A 26,920-nucleotide genomic window follows, 5' to 3' on the forward strand; every position below is an offset into this window, starting at 1 on the left:
CAATTTCTTGTGTCATTTCAGTTTACCATTCATCCTCATACTTCATACCTACTCCTAAACTGATTTACACTAAGTGTTTTAAATCTGTAGCTTGACATCTTTCCGCACACATTCTGTTTGCCAAACTACATTCGACACTAATATAAGCCTTGAACTCATTCTTAAATCGATCGAGTTCCATTTTACTTAGTTAAAACTGCTTGAAAGTATATTCACCCCCCACCACTCTAGACTTTCAACCTATCCTAACAAGTGGTATCAGAGCGGTTATTATCTTATTCTTAAAACACTTAAACAAAATGACTTCATTCAGAAAAATTCCTATGTTCTCAAAGGAAGATTTTGATGACTGGAAAATTCGCATGCAAGCACATCTATCAGCACTAGAAGATGACATGTGGTTTGTTATCACTGACGGACCTCTTGAGATCACAAAAGTCAATACTGCTATAGCCCTCTCTGGAGGTGGTCCACAATACATTGAGAAACCTAGAATTGAATGGACTGCTGAAGAAAAAAAAAAGGCAAATCTGGACAATGTAGCTAAGGATATCTTTTATAAAACTCTTGACAAGAATACCTTTAGCAAAATCAAGACATGCAAGACTGGAAAAGAGATTTGGGAAAAGTTGATCCAACTTTGTGAAGGAAATGAACAAACAAATGAAAACAAGCTATCTGTAGCTACTAAAAAATTTAACATCAAAATGAGACCAGGAGAATCAATGACAGAGTTTGATGAAAGAGTAAGCAACATTGTTATTGAGCTCAACAGATTGGGCAAAACATATCCCAACAGGGAAGTCATTCTCAAAGTAATTCGAGGTCTTCCTAAAGAATGGGATGTGAAGACAATGGCCATGAGAGAATCGAAAGACCTGAAAAAATTAGAATTGCATGACCTGTTTGCAGATCTAAAAGCATATGAATTCGAGTTACAGACTCAAGAGGAAGATCAGTCTACCTCAAAATTGACCAAGGCCTTGACTGCAGTAAAAATTGAGTCATCGGCCAAATCAGAAAAGTCAGCAGAACAACTGAGTAGTGATGCCATGTCCTTGTTTGTAAAGAAGTTTGGCAAGTTCATCAGAAGAAACCAAGAAGGATCACACAGAATAAATCTCCAAAAGAAAGATTCAGTTGAAGAACCAAGAAGCTGTTTCAACTGTGGAAAAACAGGACATTAATTTCATTGCCGATTGCCCCAAACCAAAGAACTTTGACAAAAGAAAAAGTTCAAGGAATGATAGATATATCTCAAGACAGAAGCATGAAGCATTGGTTGCAAAGGATAGCAAAACCAAGTGGGCAGAAACAGACAGTGATTCAAAGGGATCAAATGGCTCTTCTAGCTCAAGTGATGATGAAGAAGAAGTCAAATGTCTTATGGCAAACGATCATGAATTTCCATTCACCAATGAACAGGTATTTGATTTTGGTTCTGAGAAATTTATCAGAGAAGAACTAATAAAAGCTCTTCATGATATGGCAAATGAATATCATCAACTGTCCTTAGCATTCGATGAAGTCAGAGCCAAGCAAAAGGATCTGCAAGACAACTCAACTGAACTCTCCTTTGAACAATCAGTTGAGATAAGCTGTCTTGAAACAGAGATTGTTGTGCTCCGAACGAAGAATGAACAGCTCAAGATCGATATCAAGAATCTTACAACAGAAAAACATAACATGGATGAAATAATAAGATCATGGAATAAATATTCGAGCCTGTTGACAGAAATGAATGATTCACAAAGACCACTCCATGACAAAACTGGTCTTGGTTTTGGTAAGACAGTGGAAACTAGTGAATCAAGTACTCTACCCAAACTGAATATGTGCAAAGGTAAATACATAAACTTTGTACGAGCAGTTAGAGAACATGAAGATGAAAAACCTATTCTGATGACTTGGCAACAAATAGAGCAGATGAACATAAGAAGATTTGGTATCGGCTTCAATCCTCATGAAACTAAGGCAGAGATTGCTAAAAGTCCTAAACAGACTAATGCATATCAACCTAATATCATGAGAGGAAATAGAAATCAATACCATAATCAACATCCAGTTAAAAAACAATATAGAAATATCAAGGATATTGGAAAAGGCAAACAACATATAGTTTCACAAGCACATTACACTCCACTATCTAGAGCATCTAACTTAGTACGTACCTATAGGAACACAGAAACTGGCAAACTAGTTAAAGTATTCCAGGTTTGGGTTCCTAAAGGATTAATCCCTCATGGACCCAAATAGATATGGGTACCAAAAGTTATTCAACCTTGTGAATGCAGGAAATAGGTATCAAGAAAAAAGAAGAAGAATCATGGTACCTAGACAGTGGATGCTCGAGACACATGACTGGAAATGATAAACTATTATCTGAGCTTGTTGAATTCAATGGTCCCATTATCACCTTTGGTAACAACTCAAAGGGTAAGATCGTGGATAAGGGTAAGATTATCCACGACAACATTATCATTCAAGATGTCGTATTGGTTGAAACTCTCAAATATAACTTACTCAGCATTAGTCAAATATGTGACTACGGGCACTCTGTTGAATTTGAAAAGTTAAACTGCATTATTAAGGATGCCTCTGGTAACATTATTTTGACAGGAAATCGATATGGAAACACTTATAAAGTATGCTGGAATATTCAGTCTAGCAAACCATTTTGCCTCGTAGCTTCCAATTCTAAGCGCAACTGGATTTGGCACAAGCGACTGAATCATCTTAACTTCAAATCAATTTCCAGTCTGAGTAAGCTCAAGCTAGTAACAGGACTGCCTAAAATTGATTTTTCAAAAGACAAAGTTTGCTCAGCTTGTCAATATGGGAAGCAAGTTAGGTCATCCTTTAAAAACAAGGGTTATAACTCATCTTCCCGATGCTTGGAACTGTTACATATGGACTTATTTGGTCCAATCCCAGTAACAAGCTTAGGGGGAATGAGGTATACACTTGTCATCATTGATGATTACTCACGTTTTACCTGGGTCATTTTCTTGAAATCAAAAGACCAAACTGCTTCTCAACTCATAAAAATATTTAACAAAAAATCAAGTAATATTGACAGAATCAGGAGTGACAGAGGAACTGAATTTGTCAATCAAACTTTATCTTCATTTTTAGAGCATTATGGAATCAAACATGAATTCTCAACAGCTAGAACACCACAACAAAATGGTGTTGCAGAAAGGAGAAATCGTACTCTTAAAGAAGCCACGAGAACCATATTAGTTGACTCCAAGATTTCTCAAAAATTTTGGGCAGAAGCTGTGAACACTGCTTGCTACACTCAGAACAGATCAATGATATGCAAGAAATTTTTTAAAACCCCATATGAGATCTGGAATGGTAGACAACCAAATGTATCATACTTTAAGATCTTCGGGAGTAAATGTTTCATCCACAACAATGGTAAAAAATCATCTGACTGCATTTGATGCAAAGTCAGATGAGGGTATTTTTCTGGGATATTCCTCAATCAGTAAAGCTTACAGAGTCTTCAACAAAAGAACTCTAAATGTTGAAGAATCAATCCATGTTATTTTTGATGAAGATCTTACTATTGATGTTGCAACTAATACTCATCAACTCTCAGATCTATTTCAAGAAATACAATTGGACAACGATAATCAGGACGAAAGTGAAGACGAAGCTTCAACACCCACAAAAACTCTTCAATCTCCTGAACCGGAACTAGTTGATCCAGTAGTTGAGGATCTTAACATTGATCAATCAGTTGATACTCATCAAACTCACATAGTTGAGGATATTGAAGAACAACACCATAAGACCACAGAGCTTGACCAAAATAACGTAACTAGTCAAGATCCAGAAGCACAAGTGATCAGTGGAAATCAGTCTAATACTAGACTGAAATGGTCCAAAAAGCATCCACTCAATTCTGTTATTGGTAATCCTTTAGCACCTCTAAGGACTCGAGGACAAATGATTAAAGAACTTCTTCACGCAGCCTTTATATCTCAAGAAGAGCCAAAGAAAATTGAATAAGCATTGGCTGACAGTTGTTGGATAGATGCAATGCAAGAAGAGCTAAATCAGTTTACTAAAAATGCAGTCTGGGATCTCGTTCCAAGACCAACACATCAATCAGTCATTGGCACTCGATGGGTCTTTAGAAACAAGATCAATGAAGAAGGAACTGTGGTTAGAAATAAGGCAAGATTAGTAGCTCAAGGATACAGACAAGAAGAAGGAATTGACAATGACGAAACTTATGCACCAGTAGCTAGACTGGAAGCAATAAGAATATTTCTTGCGTATGCTTCATTCAAGAACTTCAAAATTTATCAAATGGACATTAAAAGTGCTTTCTTGAATGGAAAACTCCAAGAAGAAGTATTTGTTGAACAACCACCAGGATTCACAAATCATCAATTCTCAGATCATGTGTATCATTTAAATAAAGCTCTTTATGGACTGAAACAGGCTCCTAGAGCTTGGTATGACACTCTAACCAAATTTCTTCTTGAACACGAATTTACTATAGGCACAATTGACAAAAAATTGTTCAAATTTACGAAACGCGATCACACTCTATTAGTTCAAATATATGTTGATGATATCATCTTTGGGTCAACTAACCCCAAATTATGCACTAGATTCTCAAAGCTAATGCAGGAAAAATTCGAGATGAGCATGATGGGTGAACTGAATTTCTTTCTTGGATTACAAGTTCGACAAATGGACAATGGAACATTCATAAGCCAAACTAAGTATACCAAAGAATTAATCAAAAAGTTTGGTATGGAAAACTGCACGGTTGCAACAACTCCCATGGGTGAATCAATCAAACTTGACAAAGACGAAGGGGGAATATCAGTTGATGCTACAATGTATCGAGGTCTAATAGGGTCATTTCTTTATATAACAGCCAATAGACCTGACATTGTTTTTGCAGTATGTTTATGTGCAAGATTTCAATCAAATCCTAAGCAATCCCACTTCATAGCTGGAAAAAGGATACTGAGGTATCTAAAGGGAACTCAAAATGTTGGCCTATGGTATGCTAAGCACAACTCCTTCAATCTAGTTGGATACTCAGATGCTGATTATGCTGGATGTAAACTGGATAGAAAAAGTACTAGTGGATCATGTCAATTCCTTGGGGATAGACTGATTTCATGGTTTAGCAAGAAACAGAAATCCATTGCTACATCTACAACAGAAGCTGAATACTTAGCCGCAGGAAGTTGCTGTGCTCAACTGCTCTGGATTCAACAACAGTTGAGAGATTATGGAATTGAAGAACATGACTCCCCAATCTTCTGTGATAACATCAGCACAATTGCAATTACTTACAACCCCATTCTTCACTCGAGAACGAAGCATATCGAAGTTAGGCATCATTTTATCCGAGATCATACACTCAAGAAGAACATTCGACTGGAGTACATTTTCATAGAGCAACAGACAACAGACATCTTCACAAAACCTCTCCCAGAGTATAAGTTTTCTTTCTTTCGAAATATTTTAGGACTTATTAATTTAGATTAAAATTAGTTTATCCATTGCAACTTGTCTACACAGTTTAGTATGATCTAAACTGAATTCTCCGCAGGGTCTTTAAACTAACTCTCTGGTGTTATTTTAATTATTGATAATTCTTTTTTACGCATATTTTAAGGGGGAATTTCTTTTGCAGGTTATAATATAGACTCACATCAAACAAAATAAATTATAAACAACACATTCAAAATAAAAATGTACTTTATTAATAAACTCCTTTTACAATATCTATTTCTATCTCCACAGCCATTTTCAGAAGGCGAAGATGCTCCTCCAAAGGTCCATCTTCCACTTCTTCCAGGCCATGGAGAAGGGTTACCACCCTTAACTCCTTCTTCAAGAGCAGGAGTTGTATGCCCTCACGACCAAGGACATACGCAGTATTGTTGATTCCAAGCACTTGTTTGTATTTCTCCAGACGTCGCACCTCCTCTGGATCAAGTGCATCGGGACCTCTAAACTGCATCCGAATCAGTTTTGCTTGAAGACGAGCAACTTTCTCCTCGACAAAACTCTCATGAGCAACCCTCCAACTATCCATTTCTTTTGCTTAAATTTATGTTTATTTGAACTTCACTATTTTTCTGTCTTATATAGACTGATAGTCCGAATATCGAAGAGTCTCTCGCATTTATTATATTCAGAATATAAAAATTCTCTTACATATAAACTTTCACGAAATAAGGCACTATTTATGACAAGAAAATCTCTGAAATACTGATTGCATGTAATCATTACCTGATAACATAGTTTCTCGTGCCCTTTAGTGGTTCAGTTTACCTTCACTTGGTTAACTATATTACACAATATCAGTTTAGGAAAAATCAGTTTATACACCATATCAGTTTAGGAACAATCAGTGAATGAACAAATTCAGTCTAGTTAAATTAACTATTTTATTAAAACTTCAGAATCAAAAAGATTACAATCACACACTTTTTATCTCCCTCATCTTGAGAAAAACTTCATAACTCCAGCTTGTCACCCATGCTCGAAGAGGAACAACAGTAGGATCAGTTAGCTCATCAGTTGCAATGCGAACCAATGTGATGTACTCTTTACTAAGCATCATATAGAGAATATTTTTATCCTTAAAAATATCTCTGGGTGTAAAAGTATCCAGTGCTATCATGTAGTACATTGCCCTTTGAGCTATCTCCTTAGCATCTTCAAATTTTCTCGGAGGAAATTGAGCATGATGATACATATGGAGCTCTTCAATTTTTAGCCAGACCTTCATTACTTTTTCAAAAACACGTTCTTCAATCTTCCTCTTCTCAGCTTCAAAATATTTGTCACGACATGCTTCACATGCCACATACGGACTTTGACCAAAACCAAACAAGGGAATATTGTCACTCATTTTTTTTAGCTATCATATAACAGCTTCACTTTTTTTATAGGTTTATCTGTAGCGTGTTTAGAGGGAAATACGTGTACTATCTCCCGCCTTACTATACTATTAGATTTGAATTTTAAATTCCTCTGAAAGCCAAGTCATTCCTGTATCGTATTGACCAAGTCTCCTGTTTTATTTTACAATAACTAAGTTTTTCAAAGAACCCTAAACTTCCGACTAACTTCTCTTCCGATTACTCTATTGATTCACAAGAAAAACTCTCGATGGCTACTTCATCTGCAGTTTACATTCTCAATGCTCTTGCAGTTGATTTTGACTCACTAAACGGAATGGGCAAACCAGAAATATCCAAGGTCTGCACTGCTTTGGAACAATCTGAACTTCGCAAATTCCTGGATATCAAAAACTTGAATATCTATCAAAATGATCTCCTATCTCTATATCATAAATGTAATCTCGGCGATGATGGAATTTTATTGATATCTCTCGGAGGACATACGGTTCAGATCAACGAAGGATTCTTTGCCAGCACTTTCAGTTTACCTACGTCAGGTAACACTGATTTCAACATTATCTCAACTACTGATATCACTGAGATGCAAAGTCTGTTTTCGGGATCAAGTCAACCAATTTCTCTATCTGGACTCAAAAGAGACCTTAAACCTGAATATCAAATGTTAGTTGATATTGTTGCCAAAAGTATTTTAGCCAAAGGAGGGTCCTTTGCTAGGCTAACTGTTGGAAAGTTTAAAGTAATGACGGCTATCATGAAAGGTGTAAAGATCAATTGGAGTAACATTCTCTTCAATATCTTTGTTCAAATGATGACACCTACAAAGCAATCTTCTGGTTATATTCTTCAAGCCAGTCAACTTCTTGAAGCCCTGGGAATTACTCTTCAAACTTCCTCCCAACTGCACAAGTTTAGAATTCTGAATCATGAATATCTCGCAAGCTTTCAATTGACTCAATGATTGCAAAAGTACAGAAAACACCAACGAAGAAGTCTATCAAAAAGAAAAGAAATCTTTTCATTTATGACAGTGATGAAACTGACAGTGAAGAAGTGGTTAAACTGCCTCAAACCAAGCGAACAAGAACGTTACAAACAAAGGCTGTAACTTCCCCATCTAAATTGATCATTTCCTTGGTTCCTAAACCAGCTAGTTTGATCTCAACTGAAGATACTCACCTCATTGATAAAACAGCTAAGGAGTTCACAACCAAAACTGATCCAAAAGGAAAACAACCTATGATGATTGAACCACATCAGTGCCTTCAAACATCTCTAGAAATCCCAACACCCGAAGATTTGAGCACCATTGTTAAAACTCAGAAAGTTACCTTGCAGTTTATCTCACCAATTATAGCTCTGCCTCCAGCAACACCAATCGGTGGTCTATCCTCGAAAAACATTGTTGAATACACTCACTCAGGCTTGGACTTGGTTGCAGGAAGTTCACAATTAGCATCATCTTCAAACCCTGACAGACCATCCAATGCCATTCAACTACAAATTGAATTGACCATGAATGAAGTAATTGAATATGCTGAAAAACGCACTGCTGAAATCTTTGATACTTGGCATCAATACAGGACTTCTACATTAGCCAGGCACTTCACCAAGAAAGCTGAGCTATCTAAGTTTGTCTAAACTGAAGAGATTGTGCTAAAAGTAGTCAAGACTGCCAATATTCAAGACGCTTTGATGAGAAAAAAGTACTTCTATGATCTCTTACGGATAAAGAAGCTAGGAGAAATTGTTGGTGAATTTCAAAGCAATTATGATCCATGTGCTAGAACTTCTTATGAAGACAGAGCCATATTCACTCAACTGCAAACTAATCTCATCCAAATCCAAACAAAAGTCAAATTCTGGGAGACTGATCAAAATTTGGAGATTCCAGAAGAATTTGAATGGAAGAAACACAAAACTCATTCCTCATCCAAACCCAGACACAAGAAGAACAAGAAAAGTCATACTTCAACTGAATCCTCCAACCAGTCTATTGATCAGGCGTTTGATGAACTTCAAAAAGAAACTTCAGTTGCTCCGGATACAACCATTGAGCAGCAATTACACTCTTCAGATATTGACAAAACTCTACCTGAGCTTCAACTTATGCATGTTGATGAAGTTGTCTCTTACATTGAGACAGAGAATAACTCAATGTTATCAGCGCCAACTACAGAAAAATTTGTATCTCCCGTGTTTCTTCAAAAAGAACTTGAAGAACCTCAACAAATCATCATGGACACACAATCTTCTCCAATTCATGATCAAACAGACGAGTCATTCACTTTAACTCAGATGGAAATCTCAGAACCACACCTGTCTCAAGTAGATGAGTTATCAAACCCCGTCGAATCAGTTATGACAGAACCTAAAGAAGTCAATCAAACTTTGGACAATCCATCTCAACTTAATGACACACCTATTCAAACAGAGTCTGTTGCGGAGGAAGCACTCACTTCAACTTATGATTCTTTGGTTCCACCAGTTCATCTTGAGGACAAGGAGTTGCAAGTACCGATGAATGAATCTTCCCCAAATGAACAAATTATCAATGATTCATCTTCTCCTGCCAAAGCTGTTGAGACAGAGACTTTACCTCAAACTCTAGCAATGATTGTTCAAACAGCTCCTGAGTCATCAACTCATCTGGACAAGGGTAAATGAAAGGTTGAAATGCTCACAATTACTCCTTCATCTCCTCCTAAAGGACAGAAGCAAGATTTTTCCAAAGAACATCTCTTATTCTCTGACAAAGGACTTCCATCTCCAACATCCACAACTGAAGATGATTGGTATCAAACTCTTTCTCAAATTGAGAACTCAGTTTATGCCATGTCCAAGACTGTCACCAGTCTTAAAGAAAATCAACAAACTACAGACAACAACATCTTTTTTTTGAGACAATCGATGAATGCTGAGTTTGGAAAACTTCAGGAAAAGCTTGCACTACTGGATAAGCTCCTAGCAGATTCAAATCAATTAACTAGCTCATTGTCTCATCTGCAAAAATCTCATCAGTCTTTGGAGACAAAAGTTGACAACTTGAATGGCTTTGTTCAAACACTTCACAATTCAGTTCAGTCCAATTTTCAAGGGATCTCTCGGCAACTGAACTCGTTAGCTGACTTATCTCAAAATATCTTGCGAGCTCAACATGAATCTCAGGCTCTACAACGCTTTAATTCAGCGGCTCATCCACCAGCTCGTAGTTCAGCATTTCACAGATCATCTTCCGATCGGCGATAGTTCTTTTTCTCTCACATCAAGAACATTATCTTATCTACTCTAGTATTTCTCAGTTTATCAAAAAGGGGGAAAGAGTTCTTACGACCTTGATTAACTTTGCATGACAGTGAAAATCAGTTTTTGATGATAAACAAATATATATCAGTTTATGATGATGACAATGAATATCAGCTTATGATATGACAAACTGAAATGTTTTGATAAACACCAAAAAGGGGGAAATTGTTGGAAAATTTAGTTTTGGTATTTACAAAACAAAGCCAAACTACTTAAGCATCTACAGAAAACCAAACTGATATACAGAGGTTGATGACGTCATGATGACCTACAGATACCTCGACTAAACTGAATCTATCATTCACGCTAAAGGAACACAATTCAGTTTACCTTGCTAAACTGAATTCATCAATCCATCCTTACTCAACTGATTATCTCAGAGATACAAAGCAGTTTACCTTGCTAAACTGAATTCATCAGTTCATCCTTACTCAACTGATTATCTCAGAGATTCAAAGCAGTTTACCCTACTAAACTGAATCTATCAGTGTACCATTGCCCAACTAATTGCGCAAATAAATTCACAGTACTTTCGGATAAGATCGTCCGTACTCTGACAAATCTGCAGAATGTAGTGCCGCGATACTAAGGGAATGTCGGCGTCAGAGATCGTTGATGATAGTGACAAATCCAATGGGAATAATTTGAATCCTATCTGAAGAACACTTTGAAATTATGACCGTTGCAAACCAAAGCTTATAAATAGGGATCTTGATCAAAGTTCAAAGGGGCTGATATCTCTGCTATTGCTAAAATTTCAAAGAAGCATCTTACGCTCAAGACTTGATCAAGAAACTCGAAAGCACAAACAATCAAAAGCATCATTCTGACCATTGAAGGGTCGATCTTTGTGCTAAAAGATTTCGAGTTGTATTTATTCTACTGTAAAATCAGTTTAGGACTGAAACCAAGGTGATATACTAGGAGTTCTTGTTTAGGCAGTGTTTAAGTCCTAAATCGGATTGAGTTTGTGCAAATTGCTTGTATAAATCAAAGTCTTCTAGTGAATCCTTCCGAGGTGGAAGAAGAGGTGACGTAGGAGTGTTTGAAATCTCCGAACATCCATAAACAATTTCTTGTGTCATTTCAGTTTACCATTCATCCTCATACTTCATACCTACTCCTAAACTGATTTACACTAAGTGTTTTAAATCTGTAGCTTGACATCTTTCCGCACACATTCTGTTTGCCAAACTACATTCGACACTAAGATAAGCCTTGAACTCATTCTTAAATCGATCGAGTTCCATTTTACTTAGTTAAAACTGCTTGAAAGTATATTCACCCCCCCTCTAGACTTTCAACCGATCCTAACACACTTATATTGCTATAGTATATGATTAACTTTACAAATGCAATATGATATTTTAAAAACCAATTAAAATGTTGTGTCTAAAGAGTTCAAAAAATTTTATAATATTTTTTATTTTCTTTCTAATATAGCATATTTTTATTAACATATTATCACATTATGAAACTTATTCTTTCATAAAATTTATGGTGATGTTATATATCTATATATTATATTAAACAAAAATTTTGTAGAAGTGTAAATATTGATTAAATATTTTAAATGATCAGTTATTATATTGTCATAGTACAAAAAGTATGTGAATTCTTCTATTGCTATATTTGTTACAATCCTTATGTAATTCATTATCTATTTCAATATGATTAATTCATCATTTTTATTAGTATCTTACTGTTTTAAAACACTGTGTAGAAAATCTAATATCAATACAATTAATCGAATGAGTATACAATCTAAAGGCAAAATAAAAAATCCATAATGAAAAATTTAGTCATTCTATTAACACTTTTATAGTCATAATAAAATAAATATATATTATCTTTAATAATTTTAAAGAATTCATGCATATTTTTATTTTCCAACATCTGAATCATTTTTATGTTAATTATTTTTTAGATTTTCCTAAGAATTAGATTTCAATAAAATTTTATTTCTCTAATTTATTTTTATGATCATATATCTATTGAATTATGACGTATCATTATTTTCAAATATTTTTATAAGTATGTCGTAACCAAATTTTATTTTTTATTAGATTTTTTTTAAAAAAATGTGTTTTAAATTTTGTATTCTTAAATTGATAAAAAAAAAAAATTCAAATCAATTCATTGAAAGTGAATTTTTATAATTAAATAAGAGGTGAATATACACAATTTATTTGTAATAACAAAGAAACTATATGTATTTTTTGATTTCACTTATATTGCTATAGTATATGATTAACTTTACAAATGCAATATGATATTTTAAAAATAAATTAAAATGTTGTGTTTAAAGAGTTCAAAAAAATTTATATTATTTTTTATTTTCTTTCTAATATAGCATGTTTTTATTAACAGATTATCACATTATGAAACTTATTCTTCATAAAATTTATGGTGATGTTATATATCTATATATTATATTAAACACAAATTTTGTAAAATTGTAAATATTGCTTAAATATTTTAAATGATCAGTTATTTTATTGTCATATTACAAAAAGTATGCATGTGAATTCTTCTATTGCTATATTTATTACAATCCTTATGTAATTCATTATCTATTTCAATATGATTAATTCATCATTTTTATTAGTATCTTACTATTATATTATTATAATCATAACAATTTTTTCATCTTAATTTATATCATAATTCTATATTTTTCAAGATAAAATATCATTATTACCCATAAATATTAATATTAAAAATAAAAATAAAAATGATTCACTTAAAACATAATCCACAAGAACTGACCCAATTAAAACCCAAAAAAACTCACTAAAAAAACTCAGATATTAAGAGTCAATTAAAAACCCAATAAAAATAAGACGCAATAAAACAAACAAACTCAATATTTAGACTCAATTAAAAAAACCCAAAAAATTACACTCACTAAAAAAATCAGATATTTAAAGTCAATTAAAATCCAATAAAAATAAGATGCAATAAAAACAAACTCAATTATTAACAATATATACAAACTCAATTATTAACACATTAATCTATGTAGGGAGAGAGAGAAATTATTGTGCTTCCTCAAATGTCCTTATAATTTTCATGCATTTCTCAAAAATACCCTTTCATTCAACACTCCAATGAACAAAATTTGGGTAATTATGACAATACACAATAAAAAACTTTGTCCTCCATTCACCCTTTTATAGTAGATAAAATATCATTATTACCCATAAATATTAATATTAAAAATAAAAATAAAAATGATTAACTTAAAACATAATCCACAAGAACTGACCCAATTAAAACCCAAAAAAACTCACTAAAAAAACTCAGATATTAAGAGTCAATTAAAAACCTAATAAAAATAAGACGCAATAAAACAAACAAACTCAATATTTAGACTCAATTAAAAAAACCCAAAAAATTACACTCAATAAAAAAATCAGATATTTAAAGTCAATTAGAACCCAATAAAAATAAGATGCAATAAAAACAAACTCAATTATTAACAATAAATACAAACTCAATTATTAACCCATTAATCTATGTAGGGAGAGAGAGAAATTATTGTGCTTCCTCAAATGTCCTTATAATTTTCATGCAGTTCTCAAAAATACCCTTGCATTCAACGCTCCAATGAACAAAATTTGGGTAATTATGACAATACACAATAAAAAACTTTGCCTTCCATTCACCCTTTTATAGTAGAAGATAGAAATAGATAACTACGGGAGTGCAAAAATGAAAGTGAGTGAACATCTGCTACTATAGTATTTGTAGTCTTATTTTTGTTATTGTAAAGTCAAGTTCGCAATTATTTTTTGACCACCACGCAGGGGCGGACCCATATATGGTCCAGGGGGCATGGCTCCCCCCTCAAATTTTTTAAAAAATTATTAGTGTATACTTATATTAATTTTTTAATAAAATAAAATATGATACATGTTGATTTTAAATAAAATTGATGTATTATATTCTAAAGAAAATATGTTTAACAACTCATCAAATAATTGTATAATGAATTATTATGCATTGATGATAATGTTTTAACTTTTTTGGTCGTCTTTTAGTTGATATAAAATGCACATTCATAATTGTTTTATGAATTGTATGCAATAACGTAGTTAGATTTTTATCTCTATCCAAACTAAAAAATTCTAAGCTCTATATTTTTTTATATGTTGAACTTTTATCTTTTTATTTTTAAAATTATTCACGAGGATATTGACAAAGTTGACTAAATTTAATGTATAAAAAATAAAAAAAAAACTAGATCGCCCAAGCGACCATCCCGGCGAAACAACACATAGCTCCGTCTGTAATTGTGCCCCTCTTGACCAAAATATCTGGGTCCGCCCCTGACACCACGTATATATGCCACTATGTAATGTATTTGGATTAAAATCAATGGAATCAAAAGATAATAAAATTTTTGTAGTTAATATTAATCAGTTCAGATAACGATAACAAGCATTTTTCCGCCAAATCAAATGATACGCATATAAATATTTTCACACTCCTCCCTTTTCCGCCGCCTTCTGTTTCCGATCCAGTGGCCGGAAAATGGCAGAGACACCAGTAACTAAGAAATCAAGGTCTTCTTCGAACAAAACCCCCAATCTAAAGCACTCCATTTCTCCACCAACTCCACAAATCTCAACCACCACAGCTCTCCGTCGCTCCCATCGCCTCACCTCCGCAACTCCAGAAAAAGTTCCCACATTCCGCCGCCACGACTCCGAAGAATCGCCAGAATTCCCACCTTAACTCACCCACCACCATTTCATTAGCCCCCGCATCGCCACAACTCACTGAATCCAAGAGAAAAAGAAAAATCGAAAACGAACAAAATGAGGGTCTTGAGAAAACAAGGGCCTCAAGGAATCTAGACAAAAATGCCAGTAATGGGAGTGGAAGAACAAACAAAAGGGTGTACTATAAAAAGGTTGTTTACGATGGAGGCGAGTTTTCAGCAGGGGACGATGTTTATGTGAAGAGGAGAGAAGACGCAGCCTCCGATGATGAGGATCCGGTGGTGGAGGAATGTAGGGTTTGTTTCAAGCCTGCTGGTAAGAGGATTATGATTGAATGTGACGAGTGCTTGAATGGGTATCACTTGAGGTGCTTGAAACCTCCATTGAAGGAGGTTCCAGAGGGAAGTTGGAATTGTAATTATTGCGAGGCGAGAAGATCAGGGAAAATGGTAGATTTCCCAGAGCCGCCTAAGGGGAAGAAGAGAGCTACGACTGCAAGGGAAAAGTTAATTTCCAGCGATTTGTGGGCTGCTCATATTGAAAGGTACGTACCATTGGTTTATTTTTTGATCAACTGTAAAATATGAAAATTTACTTGCTAATTGTATTCATTTGTGATCTTTGGGGGTTGAGTAGTTTGTGGAAAGATGTGGACGGTAATTATTGGTTCCGGGCACGGTGGTATATTATTCCAGAAGAGACATCTGCGGGAAGACAACCACATAATTTGAGGAGGGAGCTCTATTTGACTAATGATTTTGCTGAAGTTGAGGTGATATATTCTTTTTTGATTTTATGTCTTAAGATTCATTTGACTCGGTTAGAGCTTACAGATGCTCTTCTTGAGGACCTACACCTACGTATTTGAACTTACATTCCACATTATCTGTTGATTTGATTCTGGAAGCATGTGTATCATATGTATGAACTCTGGGAGGTTATGAACCTATTGGGTTCTTGGTATATGTATACACATCTTTGAGTGCTACTGAGGATGTGGATATTCATTTCCGAGATTCTAATTTCTGAAAGAGATAGCTGTCTCATTTTCTTTACGCAACAATGTTTTGTAGATGGAATCTATCATAAGACAATGCTTTGTTATGAATCCAAAAGAATTTTCCAAGGCCGACAATGAGGGGGATGATGTGTTTTTGTGTGAATACGAGTACAACATTCACTGGCATAGTTTCAAGCGCATTGCTGAAATTGACAGCAATGAAGATGTAAGTAATAGATGGCTTCTGACCAAAAAGACTTGCATTTCTGGGAATTAATATACTTTCATCCTTCTGGCAGGATGGTGGAGGAGTTGATAGTGATGATGATTGGAATTCTTGTGATGATTCTGACACCGAAGAAGACATGGAATATGACAATGATAACAGACACTGTTTATCGTCTGGACCAGCTCCCGCTCATCCTTTAGCTGCGGTATAGTGATTTTAGCTTTGTTGACACCTGAGTTTTAACAAGAGTTTAGCAGGAAATACAAGATTGTAATTTGCAATTATATTGCAGAACTCACAAAAAGGACGGATATTTGGACTGCAAAAGATAGGGACAAAGACAATACCAGAACATGTTCGGTGTCGCAAGCAGACTGATCTTGAAAGGGCAAAAAGCAACGCTTTTACTTGCAACATTGCCCAAGTCTCTCCCTTGTAGGGACAAGTATGTATTGTTAAGATAAGGTTGCTAAATCTGTAAAAGTAATTATCTTACATCATGTTCTCTATGCAGGGAAATGGAAGAGATAACGACATTTATTAAAGAGGGCATATGTGATGAGCAGTGCCTGGGAAAATGCCTCTATATTCATGGTGTTCCTGGAACCGGCAAGGTAAAATATATGGATGATACTACAACTCAGACATCGGTTAAACCCACATATATTCATCTTTGCACTTTTGTTGTGAAGTCAATCTGGCTTATCTTTTGTCTGCAAACTTCAGACAATGAGCATACTTGCTGTGATGAGGAATATAAGGTCTGAGGTTGATGCAGGAAACATTAGGCCTTACTGCTTTGTGGAGATTAATGGTCTCAAATTGACTTCACCTGAAAGTGTATATAGTGTAAGAACGCCCGATTTTTTGTTTTTAGTAGTTTCTAAATTTATCCATGTTTCTCCACAAGTCATTTTAATGCAATTATTTTCAGGTAATATATGAGGGACTTAGTGGGCATAAAGTTGGTTGGAAAAAGGCCCTCAATTTCTTGACTGAACGCTTTTCAGGTGAAAACAAATGTCAGAAGGAAGATTCAAAACCTTGTGTTCTTCTCATAGATGAGCTTGATCTTCTAGTAACCAGAAATCAATCGGTAGGCTGTGCCTTTTATGGTCAAAAGCTTCTTCGTTTTCTTCTAAAACGATTCCTTATGAAAATAATGTTTAAATCTGCAAATTTTACCTCACAGGTTCTATACAATATTCTTGATTGGCCTACCAAGCCAAATTCCAAATTGATTGTGATAGGTACAAAATTCTTGTTGTCGCCAAACAAATGAAGTTTTAATTGATGACCAGGTGTTTGATTATTTTTGTTATCCTATTAATTCAGGGATAGCAAACACTATGGATCTTCCAGAGAAGTTACTTCCTCGTATCTCTAGTCGAATGGGCATACAAAGGCTTTGCTTTGGTCCATATAACAACCAGCAGCTTCAGGAAATAATATCCGGCCGTTTAAAAGGAATTGATGCTTTTGAAGAACATGCAATTGAATTTGCTTCAAGAAAGGTAGGTGCAACTATCAGTCTATCAACCATTTTATCTGTTGCTTTTCAGTCTGCTGCATGGCTAATGTGAGCAGTGAGGTGATATACTTGTATGATTATTTTTAATTTCAGTTGGCAGCTGTTTCTGGAGATGCTCGTCGTGCATTGGAGATTTGTCGGAGAGCTGCAGAAATTGCTGATTATCGTGCTAAAAGCTTGCCACTTTCCAACTCAAACACTGCATGTAAGGCACTAAGGTTTTAGGCAACATATCCTCTGGTTCTATTCGTTCTCACATCCTGTAACATCATATAACTACTGAATTAGTACTAAAAAATATCTCTGCAAATTTTTTGGTTTAGAGATGCAATCCCTTTTACTAATTCTTCCGTTCTTCTTAGTACTTCCAAATTGCAGTGTTGCTGCAATGCATACTGGATATTTAGTAGTATTCAGATGGCATTGCCAATTCATCATTTTCCATGATATAGAGTTGACTACAACATTTATTTTGTTTCATAAAGATGAAACACTAAAAAATATCCCGTCTGGCTTGTTTTTCGTGGAAAGTTAATGTAGGTATGCAAGATGTCGAAGCAGCCATAAAAGAGATGTTCCAGGCTCCTCATATTCAAGTGAGTGAGAGAATCCTCTTTTACAATGACGATATCCTTGACTAACCACCGAACGAACAAATTTGTACTTAAAAGGATCATTCTTCTGCCTTGGCATATCCCGATTATTGTACTAATTTTGTTTTGTTGCCGTCAGGTGATAAGAAGTTGTTCTAAATTGAGTAAAATCTTTTTGGCTGCTATGGTACATGAACTCTATAAAACAGGGATGGGTGAAACAACCTTTGAAAAGGTTATTTTCTTGAGCTATCTATCTACCTTACTAATTCATGTATACGAATAAGCAGTATGCCTGTAGCTGATATTGTTTGTGTAATGTGCTCTCGACTAGCTCAGAAAGCTTATTATTGATGCTTTAGTTATTTTTGAATATCGTAATTGATCTTCAGATCCTGATGACAGTTATCACTCGGGTCTCATTACTTTCAGATCATTTATGCTTTATTCTTCATTACTTCAGTCAACGTCAATTACTCAAATTTCTTGTTCACTTTTTGTCCGTGTGTATGTTGAAAGTCTCTTTTTCATCCGCACAGTTGGCCGTGACAGTCTCGTGTTTCTGCTCAAACAACGGATAACTGTTTCCAGGATACGACACTCTCCTGAAAGTCGGGTTCGTTCTTCTACTTGTCTTGCTGTCTGTCGACATTTAAAGGCCTTTTTCACACGCTGCCACAATGGCTGATGCTGGATCTTAATAGTCCATTCAGTACATTTTTTGTGCTATTGAATTGCTCACAAATAACAAGGATGATGACCAATTGATTATCTGAATTGATGTCAAATGATCAGATGCAAGCTTGGTGAGTGCAGAATACTGTTGTGTGAATCTGGTGCAAAGCACAAATTGCAGAAATTGCAACTCAACTATCCTAGGTGAGTTCAACTTAAGAATAAGAGTTTGTATTTTGGTACATAAGTAAATACATACATAAGCTTATGAAATGCATTGATTTTTGTATCACCACTCACTGCTTCCTTGATATAATATGGCAGTGATGATGTCACTTTTGCGCTCAAAGACAGCAAGGACTTGCCTTGGTTGGCCAAGTATCTCCAATAGTATACGATTAATAGGAGATCCAATCCAATATTTATTGGCGTTTCATTTCCCTTTAAAGGACTTAGCATATGAACTTCACATGTGGGATGAGAACCGTTTTGAACTTTTACTTCTCGGAGATAATGTTGGAAGATGCATGTTTCCGTGTTTTGAAGGGCATATAAGGTTAGACGAATTATATATGAAAGTCGAAAAAAATATTCATTAAAAGTTCCATATTTCGATTTCATTACAGAGCAGACATCCCTAAACAACAGAGCACATTGAAGATTTGCACCTGGCTTTCAAGTAAATGACAATCGTGTGTGCCCATTTCCTCCCTGTTGGCAAAAATGTTTCCGTAACACCCATACACTTGATTTCGATAGTTCACCGAGATCGGAAATCTGGATCCTAATTTCACCTAGGATTTCTGCAGACGAACAAAAACAAGTGCCATATCTTTTTATCCAACGAATTCTATGCTTATGGTAATGGCGAGAAGGTCCTCTGCCACATTGGCCTTCCCAAAATGGCACTTCCATGAACAGCAAGGTAAGCAGCATTTAACCTATGACAAGTTGATGACATTAAGCCAAATCAACCACCCAGTACCATCGAACAACATCCTGTTGAACTCAAGAAAAAAATGCAAAGTATGGGGGAAACATTACTTGTCAACATTTGGTGTAGCCAAGGGATCGTAAATCTCCTCTCTATGTTCGGTGGGTGGAACGGCACCAGATAAAACTGCCATGTCTTGAGACCCTTCCAACTATTAGAGCATTGAGCGGGGGTCAAAACAACACAAAAGGTAAACTGAATGATATATCCAATGCAAGAGAACAGGAATAATAATATTCTTCACTTTTCGGTGATTCTTGAAAGTTATCCAGAGAAAATAAATAAAGACAAACTGGAATTGCTAGAAAAACTTCAGAATTAAATTAGGTCATGCAAAAACATTGTTACCTTAAAAAAGTTTTCCTACCACACCTCAACTTCTAATCCGCTTGCATTGTAATGCTACTGTGGCGTACAGATATATAGAACTTCTATACAGGAAAGACTGTTATTTTATTATGATAGGGAACCATCTCAATGGCAAAGACATATATAATAAGCTAAGCATTAAAGGAGTGACAGAAAAGAGAGAAATATACCTGTTGAGGATACTGTACATATCCAGCATATGCACCATATGAATAGGCTGAAGGATCCTGTGTGGCTCCCAAAGCATATGGATCATATCCTTGTCCATAAGCATAATAAGCACTCCACTGATTTGGATCTGCAGATTGACCCCAGACACCAGTAACATCCTACAGCATATGACAACAATTGTTACAGGTATTGCTAACAAGGTTTTTGCCTTGTTTTCTCAATTTATTTTTAGTATCTACATCAGTAGGCACATATTAGCAATCACCAACACAAGGTTCGAGATACCTGTTTTGCTGTTGGACTCCTTCCCCAGGAAAGACGGACGACTTGTTGACCAATCACAGCACCTTGCATGCTCTGGATTGATTCTTCCGCAGATGTCCTATGCAATGAAACAAGATGCTGAAATAACTTGTAATTTGAAAAAAAAAGTCAACAATTGAGAAGTTAACCTCATCCACACTGAGAACATGGCTGTATTCATGCAAAGACAGAAAGACAAAACTGCCGCAAAAGTAAATTTTTGAGACATGAATATACCCCTGCCATAACTAGAGGTGAATACATGCAGATAATAGCTTTATAAGCCAAAACTCACCTCGCTGTGAACTGCACGAAACCACAACCTTTGGATGCTGGTATTTTGACATAGACAATTTCCCCAAATTGCAAAAATATTTGCCTCAGTTCTTCTTCTGATACATTATGGTCCAAATTACCAACAAAAACCTGCAATTAATAAGAATATTAAGAGACAAAATATATCTACATTCCACTGTATAATATTTAACTTACGGTAGTGTTATTGATATCGTTGTCCACTGGATGTGTCTGAACTGGTGCGGAGTACATTGGTGCTGGATATATCGCTGCCAGAAAAAAACAAAACAAAATTTCAAGATCTAGGAAGTCGAAGTAGCAAACCATCGAAGAAAGAAAACCAATTAATTGGTTGCTGATGCAGCGTTGAGAAGCAATCATACTCCTATACAAGTTTAGTTCGAGGTCATTGAAAGCAAAATTCTATTGCATAATGAAGGTGCTCGCAAAAGAGTCGAATAAAATAAGTAACCATAAATCATTAAAAAAAAATTAACAGTGTCAAAAACTTGTAGGTCAATTCATAATGCATAGAAAAGAAAGTTCACCTTTGGCTGCAACATACTGCTGCGGAACAGCAGCAGTTGTTTTCTTGGGAGTTGCTGCACTAATTCGCATAGGCCTAGTTGAGCAATAGATACCATTCATCTCAACCATGGCTCGATTCCTCTCTACTTCATCAGCGAACTTAACAAAACCGTATCCCTTAGAACGGCCGGTGTTTGGATCTGTCACGACCTTGGCTCCTCTAACTGATGGATAACTAACTCGGAAAGTCTCCTGCAGCAGATAGTCTGTAACATCTGGTGCTAAATCCCCAACAAAAATAGAGTGTTCAGGGCCTCCATCAATACGCTTTTCTCCCACACCAAATGATGCCCAATTCAATCTAAAAGTTAGCTCAGTCCCGGGAATCTGGGTCCCATGAAAAGATTGCAGAACCCTTTCCGCCACTTGATGAGATGTAAATTCAACGAAACCATAACCCTCGGGCTGACCTGTGATTTTGTTTCGAATTACTTTTATTGAAAGGACCTGCATGGAATGACAACAAACTCATTAATCTCTAGTAAACTAAAAACAACAAATATATCACCAGATAACTTCCTCCAATCATCATATGAATATCCACAAAAATTAACTGAAAGCATATTGGAAAAACCATCAAGAACGCACAGACTTACAGCTAGTAGAATGTACACAAGGTAACCAAGTTGAACCACTTGATCGATCGAACATACATTCAAACAACTAATTTCGCAGTGATAAAACCCTACCTGCTTAACAAAACAGAAAGAAAACGTTCACTACACACAACTACACGCAAACAATGGTCTGTTTCTTACTGTCCTTAGGACGTAGGTGGTGTTTAGGAGAGGAAGCACTTATCTGCTTTCCTTAAACAAAATTTTCTAAATTTTCAAAGTTTTGTTAAGGAAAAGCTGAGAATTGGTTTCCAGAAGCTCTACCAAACACTACCGTAAAAACAAAAAGCGAATTGAGGGAAATGCATATCATCAGTTCTACCCAGGCACAAAATTCCAGAATATAAGCAGCCACACAAGGGTTCAAACACTTAAAGAAAAAGTTGGAAAATTGCCACTTATTCCGTCTGTAAATCAGCATATATGTGCTTATAAATGTAGGTACCTCGCTGGTGTGGACAAACCAGCCGCGTAGATAGGATTCGTCGGCCCAATAAGGCAAATCCCCAATCCAAAGGGTGCGGACTTCTTCCAGTGTGGCTGGTTGGTGATACGGTACCGTTTGCACGCTCATTTCTTCTTCTTCTTCTTCTTCTTCTTCTTCTTCTTCTTCTTCACGATTATGATTTATGAGGGAGAATTAGGATTCTTCTTTTTCTTTTTCTTCTTCGTCTTCACGATTATGATTTATGAGGGAGAATTAGGAAAAAGGGATTGAAAACTAATTTATTTAATAAAAAGGATTCAATATTTAATTTACATATATACCTTTGGTTAGATTTTGAGTTAGATTTTGAGTGAATTGTGAATAAATTTCTAAACTCAAACTTAATTTTTTTATAAATTTTTATAATAAAATTTTTTTCTTAAAACTCTCTAGGACCACCAAACTTGGTCAAATCTAATGTTTAATTCTTGTACCCAATTTATGCATTTATGTACTTCATTTATGCAATGTTTGTGCTCACTTATGGTACTTGAATTATCCGCAAAATTGGTATCAAAGCCTTAGGTTTATTATTTACACTTTATATTATTCGTTAATTCATATTTTTCTTTATTGAGGAGAAGATTTTTACAAAAAATGATTTCAAACGAAGGTTTGAATCAAGAGGATTTTATTTATATGAAATCCTATAAACAAGTTAATCTGTTCACAATAAATTACTTACGGCAGGTTGTGATTTATGCTCTCAATTTTTAAGAGATAAAGAAAGATGATTTCTAACTCTCAATTTTTAGAGATTACCCCAGATTCCTCTAAACTCTCCGGAGATCTTAGAGAAATTCAAAAGACGGTACAATATTACAGCAATCAGCTGTATGAAATACCTCGGCAAATTGAAAGAATCCTTAAGAAACAAGAAGAAATTCTTGTAACTTTAAAGGATCTTCAAACTAAAATCACAAATCTAGAACAAACTTCTGGTTCTAGAAAAGTAAATACAGTAGGAAGGTTACCACTCTCGTTTGGTACCGAACCTTTGTTACATCAAAAAGATAAAACCAAAATGGTTCAAAAACCTTTAACTGATAATGAAATAATGATTAATCTTATAAAAGCAGTATCAGAGAAAAATACTATCTGATGACTACTTTAGAAAGATTAAATCTCGAGGATCTACAAGATCTTGCGGATTTTTTTGCGAATCTCAAGGTAGTAGATCTAAAAATGAATTCCCCCGAGGGTGAACAACCCATAGGGAATCCCCCCAAGATATGTGGTTAAAACAGAAGAACCACATAGTGAGTTTCATGTTGGAGAAAATTCACATCCAGCAGGAACCAGATCAAGAAGGAGTAAGATACCACTACATCAAACTCCTTATGGAAAGACTGTTTTAGACCCGATACATCCTTATGGGGTTATGTTAAACCTTGATGTTTTGGACTTCAAAAATAGAGAAGATCTTATAGATGATTGGACGTCAGCTATGAGAATAGCAGCAGGGACATTAGATCTCAATAAAGAAGGATTCATTAAACTTCTAGAAATGAGTCTAATGGGATCTGTTAAGATCGCATGGGAGATGACTATGCCAGAAACTAAGGAATCAATCTTAGCAGGAGAATCCCTCAGCGAGATTGGAGGAAGAATGGTCATCCTATTTAAAGCACAATTCATAGGGGTAGACTATTTCAATAATCAAGATACAGAGAAAAAGAGAAAATATACTCAAGCTCTGTATAGCCTCGAGTTACATGATATCTGTTTAGTTGATGAATACATTATGTTATTCACTAAATACAGATGGAATTCGGGAGTCGAGGAAAATGTAGCTATTCAGCTATTTTTTGCAAAAATGCCAAGTCCCTGGAGAGAAATGCTGATTAAAGAATACGTTCCAGGTAATCTTGATACATTGGCAAGACGTGCCTCCTTTTTGAAAGGAAAATTGGCAGAATGGTGCCACATGGCAGCATTACAAAAGAACTACAAGAAAATAAGGGGTATAGATAAACGTACACCTTTATGTTGTAAAGAAAATGATCTTCCAACGATCATTGGAAACAGATCACATGGATTTAAAAGGAAGAAATTCAGGAATAATCCCTATAATAAAAGAATGAAAAGTTCTTGGAAACCAAGAACATTTTGGTCCAAACAAAAGACCAGATCCTATAGATCGGGTAGAAGAAGTGGACCTACAAGAACATCCCCAACAACATGAAAGAGTGGGTGCCCGGTTAGCCAACTTGTGGCTAAGGGCTTTTATGACTCTATGTAAAACAATCTTTTGTTTAATATAATTTACACTTTTATAATGGCATTGGCTTTATCTTTCTTCATATTGTTATATTATGATATACTATTGTTGTTTTGATAAAGACCTTGAATATACTATAGTGTATGTAAGATATGGTAGCACATGGGGATGACTATCATGAAACACATCTTATAGTCACTGTATATTCTAAACAGTTCCTAGTCAATTGAGCCGTCCGCAAATAAGGATAAGGATCGCTCGAGATTGAGACTAGCATTTGCGATGCCGAGTACCACGTTTCATTGGTATGGAACATAAAGATGTTCAAAGCATGCAAATGGATATTCATATGATGAATGATCGAACTACCCTATTCGGAATTTCCAAGTGGTTATCACTTATCGAGTGGATAAAGTCCGCGGTTTTGGTTGTACACCATTAGTCCTTATTACTTGAAAATCATTGAGACTCTATATGCTAGTACTGTACTTTAACTCGTTTACCGACTCTATTGGGGTCATCAGGTGTCGGGATTGGGTACAGTTATGACACATATAGGAGTCGATGATTTGTTGTCAAGGATTCACCACATACTTGCGAGTGTGGATATCCTATGCGATCTGAGGAGATATTAGTGTGACGAATCTCTGGCCAGAGTACATGATGTGTTTTAGGTTACTTGGTGTTCCTAGTAACACATGCGATGTCACTAATAGATCTCCAAGATGTTATGCATAGTTATCGAATCTCGAACGACTCTCGATGCACCAATGGTTGTTGATTCGATCGGGATATTTGGTTGAAGGGACCGTACTGTACGCTAACCAAAATCTACTGGTTCTTGCAGGCACTATCAGTAATACCTAGGGAATCATGGGGCGATGTTGCTAGGCGCTCTTACCATGATTCGATGGGTAAGTCGGAAATTGTTGTTCTGAGTCACAAGGAGTTGTGAGCCCACGGCTAGCTGTATTCCTGAACCATTGAGGGTTATACAAGTAATGGATTACTAAAACCCCGTAGAGATAGTTAAATTTAAAGAGTTAAATTTAATGAAAGAGAAGTTGGACTTCTTAACTAAAGGGAGTGAGATTTCCTAAAATGACATAGGGATGGACATTTTTGAAAATCACTGAATTCGGATTCAGAAAAATTATCTTGACTCTAAAAGATGCAGAAATGGTTTTTGTGCATATTGGTGAAATTAGTTTATCAATCGGAGTCATGATGAATTTTATATTAATTTTTAGAACAACGGGCTTGGCTTGTTGTGCTTAAGTTATGGATTGTGGGCCATAAGGAGTTAGAGTCCAAATACAGTTATAACTTAATCTAGTCTAGAAATTATCTATAAATATACTGCAGTGTTCGAAAATTCCATGAGATTTTCAGTCTTGCAATTTTCGAACTTCAGCCTATATTATTCAAGGGGATTTTCGAAATCCTCTGTCCCTTTTGGAGAAAATTCGGCTTGTGATTTTTGTGAAAAATTACAAATCGAATTAACAGATCATATCTGTTTATTCTCTACGTAAAACTTCTGATTGATTTCTAGTGCAGTCAATCAGAGGGTTTCTGTTTTTCATTCGTTGACCTAATTCCGGAGTTAGATCGTGACTGTCATCGGTTCCCGGGATTTACAAGAAGAGCAGATTAAATTCTGTTGGAGTCCACGATCAAGCCTTTGCTTGACGAGGTAAAAATTTAATTGTGATTTTATTTTTACTTGAACAAATTTAATCGTAAAAGTTTTGATACCCATATATGGAATCGTTCCATATAATAAAATAAAATTTTAAACTTCCGCTGCACCGGGTATCAATTTTTAATTGATCTGAACACCGTTTTCCAACACAACATGCTCATCACAAAGCAGGAGAAGAACACCATCTAGAAGAACT

General features: G+C 35.4%; 2 protein-coding genes, 1 non-coding gene and 1 pseudogene across 5 annotated transcripts; 3 read left to right on the forward strand and 1 right to left on the reverse strand.

Annotated features, from left to right (window-relative positions):
• Window positions 1–299: 299 nt before the first annotated feature.
• LOC140888752 (uncharacterized) lies at window positions 300–4,020 on the forward strand. Its single transcript, XM_073296451.1, has 4 exons — window positions 300–1,064; window positions 1,180–2,214; window positions 2,295–2,956; window positions 3,495–4,020. The coding sequence occupies exons 1-4, from the start codon at window positions 300–302 to the stop codon at window positions 4,018–4,020; spliced, it is 2,988 nt and encodes a 995-aa protein (XP_073152552.1).
• Window positions 4,021–14,703: 10,683 nt separating this feature from the next.
• On the forward strand, window positions 14,704–19,541 carry LOC140887330 (origin of replication complex subunit 1-like; annotated as a pseudogene).
• LOC140893671 (small nucleolar RNA snoR28) lies at window positions 16,078–16,155 on the forward strand. Its single transcript, XR_012153263.1, has one exon. It is a non-coding gene; the product is annotated as a small nucleolar RNA snoR28 (small nucleolar RNA).
• Window positions 19,542–19,585: 44 nt separating the features above from the next.
• LOC140887331 (polyadenylate-binding protein RBP47B'-like) lies at window positions 19,586–22,988 on the reverse strand. Of its 3 annotated transcripts, XR_012151792.1 has the most exons (9): window positions 22,757–22,988; window positions 21,655–22,141; window positions 21,302–21,375; window positions 21,105–21,235; window positions 20,792–20,888; window positions 20,506–20,664; window positions 20,315–20,411; window positions 20,017–20,117; window positions 19,877–19,913 (listed from the first exon to the last, which is right to left on the reverse strand). XR_012151792.1 is itself a non-coding variant. In XM_073294513.1 (8 exons), exons 1-8 carry the CDS (start codon window positions 22,883–22,885, stop codon window positions 19,829–19,831), a joined length of 1,263 nt encoding a protein of 420 aa, XP_073150614.1. In that variant the 5' UTR covers window positions 22,886–22,988; the 3' UTR covers window positions 19,586–19,828. The 3 variants fall into 3 exon arrangements, 2 of the variants coding, with proteins under 2 accessions (XP_073150614.1, XP_073150615.1); XM_073294513.1 differs by lacking the exon at window positions 20,315–20,411 and having other exon boundaries at window positions 19,586–19,913; XM_073294514.1 differs by lacking the exon at window positions 19,877–19,913 and having other exon boundaries at window positions 20,019–20,117; window positions 20,315–20,397.
• Between the last annotated feature and the right edge of the window lie 3,932 nt (window positions 22,989–26,920).

This window comes from Henckelia pumila, chromosome 3 (assembly GCF_033568475.1).
Source record: "Henckelia pumila isolate YLH828 chromosome 3, ASM3356847v2, whole genome shotgun sequence".
Lineage (NCBI taxonomy): Eukaryota > Viridiplantae > Streptophyta > Magnoliopsida > Lamiales > Gesneriaceae > Henckelia > Henckelia pumila.

Excerpts from the sequence above, each read along its gene's own strand:
- LOC140887331 (XM_073294513.1), bottom strand. The coding sequence starts at position 22,885 with ATGAGCGTGCAAACGGTACCGTATCACCAACCAGCCACACTGGAAGAA. Across the intron at positions 21,236-21,301 it reads ACGATATCAATAACACTACC|GTTTTTGTTGGTAATTTGGA; the intron begins GTAAGTTAAATA and ends TATTAATTGCAG. Across the intron at positions 19,914-20,016 it reads GCTACACCAAATGTTGACAA|GTTAAATGCTGCTTACCTTG; the intron begins GTAATGTTTCCC and ends AACTTGTCATAG.
- LOC140888752 (XM_073296451.1), top strand. The coding sequence starts at position 300 with ATGACTTCATTCAGAAAAATTCCTATGTTCTCAAAGGAAGATTTTGAT. Across the intron at positions 1,065-1,179 it reads GTGATGCCATGTCCTTGTTT|GACATTAATTTCATTGCCGA; the intron begins GTAAAGAAGTTT and ends GTGGAAAAACAG. Across the intron at positions 2,215-2,294 it reads AACTAGTTAAAGTATTCCAG|GAAATAGGTATCAAGAAAAA; the intron begins GTTTGGGTTCCT and ends TTGTGAATGCAG.